Source organism: Strigops habroptila, chromosome 3 (genome assembly GCF_004027225.2).
Source record: "Strigops habroptila isolate Jane chromosome 3, bStrHab1.2.pri, whole genome shotgun sequence".
Classification (NCBI taxonomy): Eukaryota; Metazoa; Chordata; class Aves; order Psittaciformes; family Psittacidae; genus Strigops; species Strigops habroptila.
In genome coordinates, this window is record NC_044279.2 from 50,869,707 (window position 1) to 50,885,556 (window position 15,850).

The window sequence follows — 15,850 nt, forward strand, 5'->3', positions numbered from 1 at the left end:
CTTAGTCCATTTTTTTGAGCTTAGCCAAGCATTATATTGATGTTTGGGCAAAATTTATTTTAAAGAGGACTTTTGTTACAAGGCAAAGCCCAGAGCTGGTCACTTGCAACTTGTCAACCTGACTTGAATTTTCTCTCTTAAAAATTCTAGTGACCTCAAAGTTTCAAATAACGAAATTCCGTTCATACATATTAGAGGAAAGGAAGAGTATGGTACCTACACAGTACCTGCATTCTGGTTAAAAACTAAGTTAAGACAGTATCTAGCTCTACAATATGTGTAAAGCTCTATGAAAGCTGACCAGCAGATCAAAATCAGTCTCAATTCAAAATATTTTTATTTTCTTAACTTCCTTTGAAAAAATGATTCAATCCCTACCCCACTTCCTAGTGAGAAGATAGTTTCTTTGAAATTATTTGAGAAAACTTTTTTGTGAGTTAAGCAGAATATGTATTTTCAGAAAGAGGATACTGAGTAGAGACTTGACTTGGAGAGCAGGGGCAGGACTAAAGTTGAAGAGGCTCTGTGTTTGAGATACTGTGAATCAAGAGAATAATTTTTTTTTTCCTTATGAGGCTAACAAATGTTTTTAATGAAGGAATTTAAGAAGGATATAATTTTTAGATCTTCCTCTCTGCTCTTTCATTGCAGGTAACTCTACAGTGCCTCATCACTTCATGCACTCTGTTGTTCTTGTGTAGGGTATTCTGCTTTCCAAACAATATTCCCCTATTCAGCTGAGCATATAAACTTCATTATAAGGGAAAATAAGGCATGCATTAGCCTTGGAAAAGTGATAAAACACAGTAGATTTTTAACACTGTGTGTCTGTGTTTGTTAGCATCAACACCACTTTTTCAGCTTTTTTTTTAAAACAGATTTTCCAGTAGAGTACAAAGCCTATGCTGATGGCTGATGACGCTGTTGGAGTGAGCTGGAGGCAACTTAGGAATTTGGTCATTTTTCTTTTCCAAAGAGATAAATAGGTTGTGTTTATTTCTTTTCTGTCTAGGGATGGCTGTACTGTATGTTCTGGGCCTTGCAGAAAGGCTTTGCAACCTTCTCAGACCTGTTTGACAGCGGGCTCCCTGATCGTGCCAAGTAATCTAAGCCTTGGGAATAGCAAACCAGTCAAACTCTGGGTACAGTCCATGAGAAGCCAACATGAATAATGCATTTTTCTTAAGTGGGGAAATCACTCTGTGCCTGTGTGCGTGCATGTGTGGTGTGATAAAACTGCAGCACGCATATCTCAAACATGCACATTGACTTGAAGGACGAATGGGAAAGGATTGCAGATTAGCAAGAGTGTTAGCTTGGAGAATTCAAACGATTTTAGTTAACAAATAAGCATGGAACAGGATATTTAGAAAACCCTTCTGCCTGATTCCTCTTTCTTTTTCATACCCAGAGTCACTAAGCCCACTGAATACACAGGAACGTAGAGCTTGTGTCCTTTACAGAGGAAAAACTGGAGGTCAAGAGACAGGGAATTCCCCTGTACAGAACTTACTTTTCCCTTGTCATTCCTATCAGTGCCTGCACATATTTGCTCAAAGCTGTCAGGCTAGATGCTACAGTTCCAGAGTTACAGTTGGTCAGGCCCTTTACAGCCCTGGGAGCAGACATTGCCTGCACTTGGCAAACCGCCTCCTCCTGTGTTCTGTACTGCTGGGCCAGTGCAAACACTGCCCATGAGGAGTTGATAATTAATTTAGTGTCTTATGTCATGTTTGCATGCACATTCCAGTTCTTCCAAGCAGTCCTGAGGGTAAGTTTGCACACCTCCCCATGCTATTCCCAGACTGGAAATACACAAATGGTACCAAACAAGTAGACTAATTTGGTTACAATTTTGAAATGTGTCCATGTTTAAAAATTAGCATTAGCTCTCTTACTAAAAAAAGCTCTCTCTGATGGGAGAGGGTTCTATATCCCAGGACATTTTGTATGTATTTTAAATGAAAGTTTTTAATAATTTCAAGTCACTTTCCCACATGCTTGGCTGCTTGGGTATAGATTGCACTCCCTCAAAATGACTGTGCAGAGCTCACAGCATCTGCTGGGCATAGAGTTATTGTGCTGACTTCTGTCAAAAAAAAGAAACAACTACATTTCCAGTCCTTGAGCTTCACCCAGAGCTGGAGTTAAAGTTTAAAGGATGTCAATTCATGCATGCCCTTTAGCTCCACTTCTAGAAAGAGCCAGTTACTGAAGTATGTGCATAGTCTATAATTTGTAGTCTATTATTTTTGCAGGCAGGGATCACTTGAAGATGTTAAGAAATGAGACAGTAGGGCTCATTGTGCCAGACATATCTCATCTTTCTTATGTGTGATTATAATATTTTAGTTTTGATTTGAATTTGGTTTAGATTGTCTTCTCCAATGAGCTCTGGTTCTTCTCTCTTCCTTTTTCTACATTTCAGTGTGCATCTCTGAATGAGTGAACTTGCAGTTAAATCTGCCCTTTCTCCATCTTGATCTTAGTTTGCTTTCACATTCTAAATGTAAAAATCTGTGTGATAGTCACCTATTAATCTAGACACTGAAATATTCTGGTTTCATGAAGGTTGTAGTATTGTAAGACACTACAATTGAACAAAATGAACAAAGTAGCCTATTTTTTATAGTATCAATTGTGAGGTAAGAATCCATATAGACAGCAGTAAAGGGATGTAACTTGCTGGGTTTAGCTGCCAAAGCTGTCTGTTACAGTCTCTGCTGTTCTAAAATTTATATGTCCAAAGCCTAATATGTCACTTAAGCCTGAAATTTAAATTAACTGAAAAGCTGAGAAATAAAGGCTTACAGAGTTGCCAAGAGTCTACTGGGCTTAATAAGTTTTATAGCAGCATGTACCATCACAATTGCTTTTCTGTTTAGACAAAATAAGATGCTCTTCTCATGAAAGCTGGTTATTAATAAAGTTCAGCATGTATAAGTTGGTCTGCCTCAAGAAAACCCCAATGACATTGCATCTTTTCTAGTTGTAAATATTAGGTGACTTGGTTTGCCAGCATGTGTTCTTTGTAAGTGCTCTGTAAAGTAATGAAAAGCCACCATCTATCTCAAATGCTCATACTTCTCATCTGCTGCAGGATCGAGAAACAAATAAGCAGGTTTCGAGGATGGTTACCTAGAAAGCCAATGAAACTGGACAAGGAGACACTGCCAGATCTGGAGGAGAATGACTGCTATACTGCTCCATTCAGTCAACAAAGGATCCATCAGTGAGTGTTTTATTACATCTTAATTACAAAATGAAAACTTATCCTTCTGGATTCACCTTGGAAAAAATCAATTCATGTCTTAGTGCCTTCGAATTAGTGCTTTGTCACAAAAAGAGAGAGGTAGAGTCCTGAGAGAGCATAAAGTCCAGCTACGCTGCTAATAATTAAAGGTCCAGCTCAAAACTAAAGGAAATCAATGGAAGAGTTCCTTTTAATTCACCGGAATTTCAGTTACATCCTTAGAGTTGTCAAATGGCTAATTCTTGGGTCAGTATTTCAGTTATTCTTTGTCTCTTAAAGATGTGATTAAAACTTCTTTTTTCAGCATTTCTATGTCTTTAGCATAATCAAAATTAGTCCTAACACTGATGGTTGGAATAAATCTGATACTGCATTTCATACTTACTTACAACTGTAGAATAAACAGAATTCTGAGGAAAGCAGAGACTGTCATTTGTTTTTCACCATCTTTTAGGGAAGCAAAACTGCTTGCAAAATGGCAGTGTTAAGACCTATCAATGACATTTGTCCAAGCATACCAATATCACTGGTGTTGCACCAATGTCGCTTTGACAACTAGAAGCCTTTATTCACTTGGAAAATGCAAAAGAGAAAAAGCCCCAAATGGCTCTCAGATCCCATGCTGAATTTCAAGGCTGTTAAATTTTGGAGGAAGAGGATGTCTTATGGGTAGTTACAATATTTGTGATACGGGAAACAGTCATTGACTAACTGAGAATAAAATCACAAAGAATAGGCAGCACTGACCAGGGTGCTAACAGAAGACACAGAATGAATTGCAGGCAGCTCAAAATCTAAAAATCTGAAATATGTGATTTTATTCAGAGAGAAGCCAAGATGATGTAATGCTCTTAAATGCCTCACTTTAAATGAACAGTTTTTCAGGGACTGGATTTATTAGCTGCAACAGGAATGAATAAAATAGACCTCCTCTGCTATAAGTAGTGTTTTTCCAAATACAGCAGAAAACCAAAATCAGGTGCAAATCTCCTGATTTTGCACCTGATTTTGCACCAGGGAAAGTTCAGTAGAAGTCTGCTCCTAGCACCAGTCACCAGCCAGGGTTATCTCCACTAATGTCTGTGCCCTGAATAGACATCAGGTTCAGACTAGAGACTCTTCTGATACTTGAACAAAAAGATGGGTCAGTTATTGTGCCCTGCAAGATGAATAGTAGGTGCAAATTAGTTTTAGAATAGACCAGTGATAATAAAAAATTAAGAAATTGGAACTTCCTGGTTGGTATTTTTGATAATACTAATATTAACTATTAACTTCCCTGAAGATTACAGCACATAAGGAGGAGAATCAGCATATATGAACAAGAGTAATTTTTCATTCTGCCTTGCTCTTGTTTGCATTGGTAAGCTGATAGGAAGGGTTTTTTAAATGCTGTGGTAGTTCAGTTAACATTCCCTCTGTTGTTTGGCACTTCTTTTACATCCTTGCAGACTGAAGCTATACTCCCCAGCAGGCCTGACATTTTCTCTTTCGCTTTCTTTGTCGTCTTCCTTTCCTTTTGTGTGAGAACTGATAAAATGCTGCCTGAGCTGCCCTCCTTCTCCCAAAAGGTCCTGGCTCTGACAGGATTCTTGTGTTCCTGTCACGCTCTAGCCTGTTGGCTGTGTGTGTTTTATTCTGCTTCACTAGAATTTTGAAACATAATGACTTGTTCAATATTCGTCTAGCGAGTTGTATGCAGGTGTTTTAATTGTTTCAAGAATTTCAGGGTATGTTGGTAAGCAGAGCATTTCATGAACATCTTTAGTGCGTGCTTTTAATCTGTGATTGTGGAGTGCATGTATCAAATAATTGGAAATGTAGAGTTTAAAAGAATCATTTTATTAGTATCAGAAGTGTATTATGTTGGGGTTCACTGATTTTGTACAAATTGCTGCTTGCTTTCAGCAAATTGCAGCTTCATCCAAGAAATACATAAACATTCTGTTGAAAGCCTATATATAATGAGCCAGTAGTAAAGATGCTCACCTGTCCCCAAACATGTGGAAAGTATGAGTAGAAATGGATTTTTTTATTTGTCTTTATCCCAACACATATTAACTGATGTATCAATTACTGTGACTTGCACCTTCATTTGTCTGAATCAGTTGTGCCAGTGGAGGGTTTGATCACTGAGGAGATGATTTCTCTTTCACCTCTGCCCGATGCTAAGTGTAGTAACCTTCACAATTGCAATGCAATCGCAGTGGAGGCTATGTAATAGTCATGGTCACTTACTTGTGGAGTTCACATTGTCTTCAACAAGTACATCATCCTGTATGCTAGAATAACAGTGACAGTCTCTTCTCTACTTTTGGGCTTTTAGATGTGGCTCTGCATCTGCTTCCATCACACAGTTGTGCCAAAACCGATTCAGACAGAACATGTACAGGGACAAGGAGGGTCCCAGGCCCACATTGATTCTCAGCTGGCTGACCTCAGTGTTGTTTAAGACTTCAGCCAAATTAGGGACATTTCCGAAAAAGGAAAATGTTTGTAACATATTGAGTTCTTGAAGTCCTCAGAGAATTGAAAATAAATGCAGTGCTTTCAGTCCTTGTGCACTGTGTTAAGTTGGTAGCTGAAAAATGTCACTATCGTCTGCTTTTTATCAGATCTTATGTTTAGATTTTGAGTTTCAGGTTTATAGTAAAAAAGATAAAATTTTCTTGATATCTGGGATCCTAACTGAGAAGAAGAGGTGACTGGGAAGTACATTAAACTGTTCTTTAAGAAATAGCCACAGGAGCCTAAAGCATATAATCAGTCTTCTAATTACACTAACAAGGATTTTTCTGGCTATTGAACAAGTATTTCTAGAGAGCAAGATAATGTGCTTTTTCCAGTTGAACATATCTAGGATTTCTGTGTTGTCATAAATAATATTTCTACAAGACACACTGAACAATTTCTTACTGGCCATGTAGTAAGTCATTTCACAAATACAACTTGGAATTATAAATCTCCATAAACTGAGTTTTCAGGTAAGATCTCTGTGTCCTCACTGTAAGTTTTACACATACATAGTCACAGTTTTCACATCCAGGTCTCCAATATGATACAGATGTTGTTTGTAACATAGTCTAAGTACAGTCTTCACTTGTGATAGCTGCTTTCAAAAGTGTAAAAAGACAGATGACTGACAATACTTACAATACAGACTTTGGGGAGGAAAATAGTTAAAACCAAAACCAGCAAGGCCTGATCAGACCTTTTGTCAATAGGAATGAATATCTTTGAAATATTGATGTACAATGAGCATGTGAACTGTAGTAGATCATGTTGATGGTCTTTTTCTTTCTTGCATTTTTCTTCCCATTCAGGTGGCAAAGGCCAGATGTGGACAAAGGCTAGCTTTCAGAAAAAAACCTACATTTGTTCTCAGGGGCACAGCTAAGCATCTGCCTTCCTTCCCAAACAGGCAAAGAAATGCAAGAATCACATTAGTAAGATGTGCTTGTAACTTTTGCAGCCTGGCTTCAGGGTTTTTTTTAAAGAGATTATGGTATATCACAAAGTTATCAGTACAAGAGAAGACCAAAATTCATTTTATTTCCTAAGTAATAGGAAATCTCTTTTTGGAGGAAAGAAGCTCTGCGTGGCTGAGGCAAGCATTTTTTTGAAATTGTGTGGAATGCAAAATGATACTTTTCAAGATAGACTTCTGAGTAGTATGTGTCTTCTGCAGCCACAGCTTGGGAAGGACTTTATTTATGCCAAAGCATTTCTTCTGAAAATTATCAGTTACAAGAATACAGAGTTCACAATGTGTGAAAAAATGTTTTCCATCAGACAATGATGATAATTAGTTATTTTTCTACTACTACTTAGTTATTTCATGTAGTGAGATGCTCATCAGCTGGGAATAGGAACAGTAATAATTAGCTGCAATTTCTCAGCTGTATACTAGCTACGAAAATGCTTTTAATTGCTATTTAGAGATTTCAACCTTTATATCAGGAGCTATTTCTCCCCTCTTTTTTTTTTTCTCTTCCAAAGGCAACATTCTCTGGTTAGATATTAATCTAATATATAATTGAATAAACCACTTAAAATAAACGTTTATTACTTCAGTGAAAATTAGATTAAAAAATTTACACAATTAGGAGGACTAGGACAGTATCTGGATTAATTAAACAAAGATGCCCTGCATACCAGAGGTTAATGGAGTTATTCTCATTTGTAAGATATCCCCTTGTGGTACATGAGGATGTCATCCTGTATCTTTGTCAGATTTCCAAGATATGGAACACTCAGGCTGGAGTTACTTTTAAAGCTTTCTCTGATGCTCGGTTTGGCCCTAATAAATTCCATCCCTACCAAGATTATCTGTGCCCATGTTCCTCTGAGCTGCTTCACCCCAAGATTATGCATGGGTCAGGGAGCTGCTACCACTGCAGATGAGGCACAGGGCTCTGTGGACACTTATTCATTTTGAACCAGAATGGTCATTCTTGTGTTTAAATGCATCTGTGGTATAATAAATACACATATTCAAATTTTTGAAAACAGGGAATCATTTCTGTCAGATTCTTGCTCTTAAACAAATCTTCGTGCAACCAAACTTGGAAATGCCCTGGTGCTTTAAATTCTCTTTGTTTCTGGAAGTTTTAATTGCCTTGAAAACTGAATGAAACAGGACATCCTTGAAAAATACATAAAGTTTGTTCTATCTCAGATGAATATTCCTGAGTGAACTAATTTAAACTAAGAAGTGATCTGGGTGGCAGGGTGATTTGGGGGGGAAGGGCAGAGGAAAGCAGACGAGAGATTCTGCACTTTCACGACTCTGTTTTACTTTAACAGTTTTGAGGCTGTGATGTGCCAAATCTGAAATAGACAAAGCCACTAATACATACCAAAGTGATCCTGGTTTAGACACATGATGTGAAAAATCCCTTAACCATTAATAAACATTGTCTTTTAGATAAACAAAAAAGTCAGCTGCAGCCTTAAAAGTCAGGCAAAGTTAAAATAAACAGAAAGTGATAATTATATACCCATTTTCAAACAAACTACAGGCATGTGTGCTGATATTCTCACTGGAATGCTGCAGGCTCATCTTGTTGCTGCTACTACAGCTGATGATTTTCTTTGATGTTAAATGAGGTAAAAACCTGCTATTGCTTCAGCCAACAACAGCTAGCTACCATGTCTGGTTTACCTGGGAGTGCAGAGTGTTGGACATTTTTCCTGTACTAAAGAATATACTTCTCATATGGTGATTACTACTTCGGATGACACCTGTGCTTTTAGTTGGTTCTGCTTCCAGCAATTGGCATTTGCTTGGAACATACATTTTAACATGGTGAATATCAGACATAAAAGCATAGAATAGTTAAGGCTGGAAGGGACCTGAAAGATCATCTAGTTCCAACCCCTCTGCCATAGGCAGGGACACCTTTTACTAGACCAGGTTACTCAAAGACATCAAGTGTTTCATTGTCTGGAGATCTTGTGGAGCAAAGATGGACATTCGTACGTGCATGCATACATCCTTAGTTTGTGGCTTTGCAACTAGGCCATGGGTGTTCAGCTTTCAGCTTGTACATCTTACCAGCAGAGGAGAAAATAGCCTTTCCCTGCCTTTGCTCCTCAAAAAAAAAAAAAAAAAAAAAAAAAAATTGAAAAGTAATCTTTTTTTTTTTTTTTCAAATGAGCGTTAGACAAAGATTCAAGAGCTGAATTTACCCTGAAGGGTTTGTACAACCTGCAAAATTACCAAAGAGAATGTATGAACAGGAATTCATTGGTCATTTGGTTTTGGCTGAATTCACATTAGAGGGTCTTCTTTAGATGACAGTTAGCTTTGCAGTGCTTTGTTATCCATGGAAAGATAGTTTGAAATCTCCAGTTCAGAGTCTAACTAAGAAAGCTACAAACAGAATTTCAAAGCAATTAACCTTCACTGACTCGTCACGTCGCCTACAGTATGAATGTAAGAGCAATATTTCCACAATGACATTTTAAAAAGGGGCTTTAATTAAGGATCAGCTCTGGAACCTTTCCTGCCAGAAGTGCTCTCATTATCTTCATTTGGATTTTCCTTTTGAGTAAGGACAGCTCACACAAAGAAGACTTACAGGACCAGGCCAGTGGTTATAGCTGTTGTGGAACAAATCACTGGCTTTATTATCTACTATACATTAACTTCATGGGTAATAAAAATAATAGTGTGTTAATCCTTACTTATTCTTTATCTTACAAATGAGGTGACAAAGTGATCAAAACCTTCAATGGACTAAACTCTTACTAAGCCTGGAAACAAGCTCTTTGCTCTTAGGAACTTTCAAACCCTGTTATGTATTGACATTCTAACAAGGACAGCAGAAACAGAACAGGTGAGGAAACTTCCATCTGAAAGCAACAAGGATTAAAAACCTCTCTAGAAAGCCTCTGCCTTATGCAGTTTGTAGCTCAGTAATGTCTGATGAATGTTTATCTGCAGCTAGCTTGGAAATGTCTTCAGCTCTGGCCCCTGTGAACTGAAATTTGAAGGGTGAGATTCTCCATAGACTGAGGAAGTCTCTGAATTCCTCATTGGATGCTGGAGACCATGAAATAGCCTTGATGGCTGTTCTATGCATATGTATTTACCACCCACATTCTGAAATAAGACAACCTGGAGCACAAATATTTTGGAGGAAGAAATGTCTGTGAAGCATAGGAGAGAAGGGTAGTGGGAAAAAAGGAAGTCTTACACCGAAGTGCATGATACTCACCTGACAAGAGCAACTCGTGTGATTTTTGAGATAAACTTAAACCTCCCTGGCATTGTCCTTATTTATGTCAACATCCAATTGGGATGTTGTGACACACAGTTACTGTTGCTTGAGATATTCTCCACCTTTCAATGTCTCCAATTCATGTCTGCCTGTTCTTGTTTCCTGTGCCAGATCTCCCTTTCAGCTTGGTTATGGCAATACTGCTCTTTCTGGGGCTACTCTACAGACAATTTCACAGAAATTTGAGTTAAACCCTGTGGTTTTTATATTAAAAAATTAGGTGAGGATTATTTTTAACCTTTGCCACATGTAATTCCACCCCAAAACTCCTTTTTGGTGAACTGTAGCATCTCTTCTGCACCCATGTCTCCATGAATAATGTTGGAAAACACTGAAGAACATGCTTTTGGCCCACTCTAGTCATGAATTCTCCCTCTCCTCTTCCCCTCCTGCCATCTCATGCCTATTACTGGCACAAGAATAGGCAGGGCAAAACCTCTGCAGCTCTTATACATGTGTTTTAGGACTGCTTTAGCTTGTTCTGGCAGTTATTATACTGAGGTGTTGATATCTGCTTCACAGACACATGTGGTTATTCCTTCTTGGCCGTGTGAAATCAAAAGCTATAACAACATAATTGCTAAATTTACAAATGAAAGCAAATGACAAAAATGTTTCTTTAAACAGGTAAGTGGGGTTTTTTAGTAATATTGCATAGTGTTTGATTTTTTGCCCTTTTTTCATTCATGACTCATGAAAATAGAAGTGACTAAATGCAGAAAAACCATTAACCTACTTGTCTGAAAAAGTTTTGAAATCACTACCTATAGTTGCAGTATAACATAGCCATGATTAACAGGTGGAAAATATAACTTTATATCACAAGGAAAATAGATTAACATTATTGATGCTAGCTGGACCAATGTTACTAGTTTCCCAGATAAGGTGATTCAATTCTCAGTTCAATCCTACAAGAACTCGTAGCTAAGTCAGAATGAAAAACTGCTGTGCTGTTTTGATTTCATAAGTTATCTTTACAGTTCTTTAACATTCAGTCCAGTCTGGGAGGTGAGATCTTGGAGACAAAAGTCAGACATTAAAAGAAAATGAAACAAAGTGGGAAAACCACTAACTGTTCATTTCTGGTTTATTACTGACTTTCAGTTTGTTTGTGCTGCTACTAAAACAACCTATACTAAAACAACTAATACAGAGCTCCATCTTCAGCTGGAAATAATGCTATTCTATATGCTTTAGAGTTTAGGTTTGCTTTTTATCTGATTAAGCATTAAGATTTGTGTGATGACAGTATTTCCTTATCAAAATCCTTCTAATAGTTATTATTTTACATACTGATCCCTTTCAAATAAATTTGGTTCAGATGTAGCTGTCTCAAAGAGAAGCAGAGTCTTACTTTATGAGTATCAGCAGCTTGAAATGGAATAGTGGCCCAAAATTGTGCTTATGCAGAAAAGGCAGCAGCCAGTGCACACAAACATTGTATGCTGTTTGGTAGCAGTTCATTGGTAAATTGGCACACACATGAGGGTGAGCCAATATGCATAAATCAAATCACCTTCACTGTAGGATACTGTAGGACACCTGTAGGACTTTGGGATTAGTAGGGATGTGGAGGAAGCAAGAAGTACAGTACTGAGTAGATTGTGGACACAGAAATGACCTTGTAAGTATCTGGGGTGGAGTGGGAAAAGAGACACAAGATAGTACCTCTAAATAACAGTCTTTTATACCTCTAGTTTGGGAATTTTTTTACTATCTGCCTTTGAAGCCAAACATAAGGAATTTACAGATTGTCTTGTATGGAAAATTTAGCAGAGAAGGAAGCATATGGATTCCCCAAAGTCCAGAGGTTGGACTTCTTGCCTGTATTTACAAATGACAGGAGCTGCAAAGCCATGTATGATTTCCCAGTCTATCCTGAAGCCCTACACACCTCAAGCAACTGTAAGACTTCTTTAGCAGTATTTAATTGACAAGTTAAAACAATATCTCTAAACACTTAAATTTTTTGCCTTTTTACAGTAATTATGGTGATATGCTAAAATATCTTGTTTGCCTTGAGTATGTATATTGGGATTAAGAAATCTATTTAAAATATACTATGCCAACCAATGTAATCAATACAATATATTCTGTGGCTTTTTAATTTTTAAATTTCCTAGACTCATCACAATTCTGGCTAAGCTATTAAACCTGCATTCATACATAACTCTGTATGTAGCTTCCAAAAGCTAATTTTCTACTCTATTTTAACTTCCAGGACCAAACATAGAAGGAAATAATATTTTCGTTTCTAACATAGTATTTGATTTTCAGTAAGAGGGGCTTACCAAGTAGATATTTCCATCTGACTCTTAATCATAAAGCATGATAAAAAAGCCTGAAATAGAAATCAAATGCGAATTTCTACAGCTGCACCTATAAATCTTATTCTTTTGCAAATTTTTGTGCAAGTGCTTTCTAGTTTTCAGTGAATTATCTAAAAGTGATGTTTAACATAATGAATGCTTAAGTATTTTTGATATTTCTTTGGACTTCTCCATGTAATTCTTTGTTAGGGAATGAATACTGTTACTGACATCATCTCATTTAACCTGGTGTCCTTTAATCGTCCTTGCACTTGCTCTATAGTGTGCTATAGAATGTAATGGAACTCAGTATTTGTTTTCAACATGATACTGTATATTCCTGAGATGCCTTTTGTTTGTATTTTTATATAGCTTCATCATACACAACAAAGAAACTTTCTTCAATAATGCTACAAGAAGTAGAATTGTACACCATATCTTACAAAGAGTGAAATATGAAGAAGGAAAGAACAAAATTGGTAAGTGCTGAGCAATGTGCTTTTAAATATGGATACTAAGTCCCACTGAAAAAAAAGAGGAAAAGTCTGCCTGGGCTCATAACAGACTATTCTGCTTCCTTTTTAATCACCTCAGTTTTGAGCTGTTTACATCTCACCCACTGCTGTGGTAGGGGCTTTGCCTGCAAGACCTAATCATTTCCCTGTAATATCAGGCTGTTTTCACAGGCACGTATGTCACCACATGGGATTTATCACCTCTGCAAGGAAAGAGACTGACTTAAGCAAGAAATATTTATGGATTAAGGACCCTGGAGAAGCAGATGATAGACTCATGCAGAAAAGCCTTTATTCCTTCATAAAAACGTGTTTGAAAGGATAGCAAGATTTGTGCTGCTGTACACCTCAGTCTGTAGTGCTTCTCCTGGATACCTGTCCATCCGTAAGGGAGATGGAAGGTTCTGCATCTCTGTAGCTACTGTAGGCCAAAAGGGAGTTAACCAGTGAACGTCCTCAGGATGCCACATGTAACAGTGGCAACACTTTCAGATAGAAGGTGGAGTGGACCTTTGGAGAGGTACGTATGCAGGTCTACGAGAGCAGGCAGTAGCAGAAGAGGGATGGAGTACAAAACATTGGCCCTCTTCTGTCTTGTGATACAGAGGACATACTGTTTTGAGTACCACATAGAGACTGGGGCATCACAGAGAGGCAGTCCCCATAAAACTATGCAGCCTATTTAATTTGCTTGCTGTTTAAACCCTGTCTCCTTCCTCAAGCTGTAGAGAAACATCCCAGAAATTGTTTCTTTCTCAGTTCCTGGGATCAGGGCTGCAATAGCTCTGAGAATGACACTGAGCAAAAGGGAGAGATGAAAGAGAAGAATTCATGCATGCTTGCAGACATTTCATCTAGCACACACACTAGCAGTCCCTGCCTTCCTTAAGCTCCCAGACTTCCTCACATATCTACTTGTGTTGTACCTGTCATGAACACAAGTTTGTGCTGATGACTGGGCAGAGCAAAGCTCTGTACAAGTTTTGGTTTTCTGCCAGAGACTGTGGGAGAAAGCATATTCTGCAAGCAGATCCTAATGCAATCACTGAAAGTTGAATTAGTACTTCTCATTGCTGTGTTCTTGTTGCTATCATTCCCCTATGAATTAGAAAAGGAATCAGGACTCTTTGCCTCTCAGTCAATGGGGTTCAAATGCCTTCAGGGTGTTAGTACCAGTATTTAGTTTTGCATTGCCTGATAGTTGTTCAGTCCTATTTTGGTGACTTTCCAAGTGACAAGTGCCCACATCTCAGCAATCATTCATTATTTCTTTCAAGGTTCTCATTAAAGAGGGACAAGGCCTGACCGAATAGGGTGTATGATTACTTTTTTTGTGCCAAATAGCAGTCCTTTTGGCTCAGGTTCAAGTATATTTTCTGGTCTTATACTACTGCAGCCTGTGTTTTTCCTGTTCTATCTCTTAGTCCAGCAGATTTTATAAGACATAAACTAAACATGTTTTACAATGTTGCTATCAGATTAAGAGTTCCAATTGCTTTACTGTCCTGCAGTTCAAAAATGTAAAGATCTTCTCTGAAGTTTTTGGTTCCCAAGAAAAACAGTGTTTCATCTAAACAGCTTCTTGAGACCATGATTTATGGGGTCAAACTTCAATCCTGGTGTGAGGTCTTGATTTCACCGAAATTACTCTAAAGATGGATTTGGCAAATGAATCTTTAAACTTCTGACATAATAAATGATAAAAGATGATTAATATTTGAACAAATCTTTGCTTGTATTATATCTTAGTTCATCAAAATTTATAACAGATTAACTTTTCTACATTTATCTTTTACTGTCAATGGGCTTCAAGCTTCATTTAGCCAGCTTATTATGAAAATGTGTTTTGTTTTTTTTGCTTAGTAGTTTTTCTGGTCCTATTGGTAAATAATTGAATACTTTTGATTCTTAGGTCTGAATCGATTGCTCAGTAATGGCTCCTATGAAGCTGCATTTCCTCTTCATGAGGTATTTTTCTCAGTTTTTTTTCTTTCTGAACAGACATTTCCCACAAAAATTCTTAGTTGTGTAATCATTTCTTCTCAATCTTATTAATGTTATTACTCTCTTGCATTCTGTGTCTGGCTCTGACATCCATCCCATTTAGTAATGCTTTTTTCTTGGAATTTTTTTTTCTTGCAAAAAGAGATGAGAGTGTTGTTCTAGATCTGTTCTGTAAAAAGTATTTGGGTTTGCTAAATCAGTATGTTTTCACAGCGAAAAATATCATGCTGTGGTTTTCTCTTTGAGGTTCTCCAGTTCATAGCCTTTGACTTGAACACCATTTATCATAAATTTCTTAGGAAGAATAATCTCAAATCTTACAGAGGTCAGAGGAAATTCTCCTTTTAATGTCGTACCTAGCTTTTGGAGCACAAGTATGGAGCTTGCATAACTTGTGTTATCCATACTGCTAGTGAGAGAGATTTCTTAGATTTTTTTTTTTTGCTGCTACTGTTCATTAATGTCCAGATTTGTGTTGTAGGGAAGTTACAGAAGTAAGAATTCAATAAGAACCCACGGGGCAGAAAACCACAGACACCTGCTCTATGAGTGCTGGGCTTCCTGGGGAGTGTGGTATAAATACCAACCACTGGATCTCGTGAGGTAAGACTTTCCTGCTGTTAGTATGTCCCATTATAGGTGCTTTGAGCATAAGTTATCTCTTATGAAAAAAAACCCATGAAAAGCTCAGTTGATTCATGTTGTTTTTAAAAACTGATCCTGAGGTCATGGGAATTCATTGGTGCCACTACATTCAAAGAAGGATCTATAGAGGAGCCTGTAGAAGGAATTGAAAGTGAAGTAGGTTTCCATCTAGAATTCCTTGACACCATGACTTCCAATGTAGGGTTTGCAGAATATTTAAGAGAAGAAAAGGAAGAGAGAAATCTGTGGAGGCTGGGTAGACTTGGTTGCATGTCTGTCCACTGCAGTAGTTCTTCCTCCTCAGAGCATGGCTTGGTGAAAAACAGGCTCTTAATGACT

The 15,850-nt window shown here is 37.6% G+C and overlaps 1 protein-coding gene across 4 annotated transcripts in view; it reads left to right on the forward strand.

Moving 5' to 3' along the window:
• The window catches only part of ANO4 (anoctamin 4), a 231,453-nt gene that overhangs the window by 164,204 nt on the left and 51,399 nt on the right, over positions 1-15,850 (forward strand). For all 4 annotated transcript variants that reach the window (XM_030478489.1, XM_030478484.1, XM_030478485.1 and 1 more), the window contains 4 exons: positions 3,101-3,232; positions 12,720-12,826; positions 14,775-14,830; positions 15,348-15,469. In XM_030478489.1, the coding sequence (XP_030334349.1) occupies positions 3,101-3,232; positions 12,720-12,826; positions 14,775-14,830; positions 15,348-15,469 (417 nt within the window). The remainder of the gene's footprint in view (positions 1-3,100; positions 3,233-12,719; positions 12,827-14,774; positions 14,831-15,347; positions 15,470-15,850) is intronic.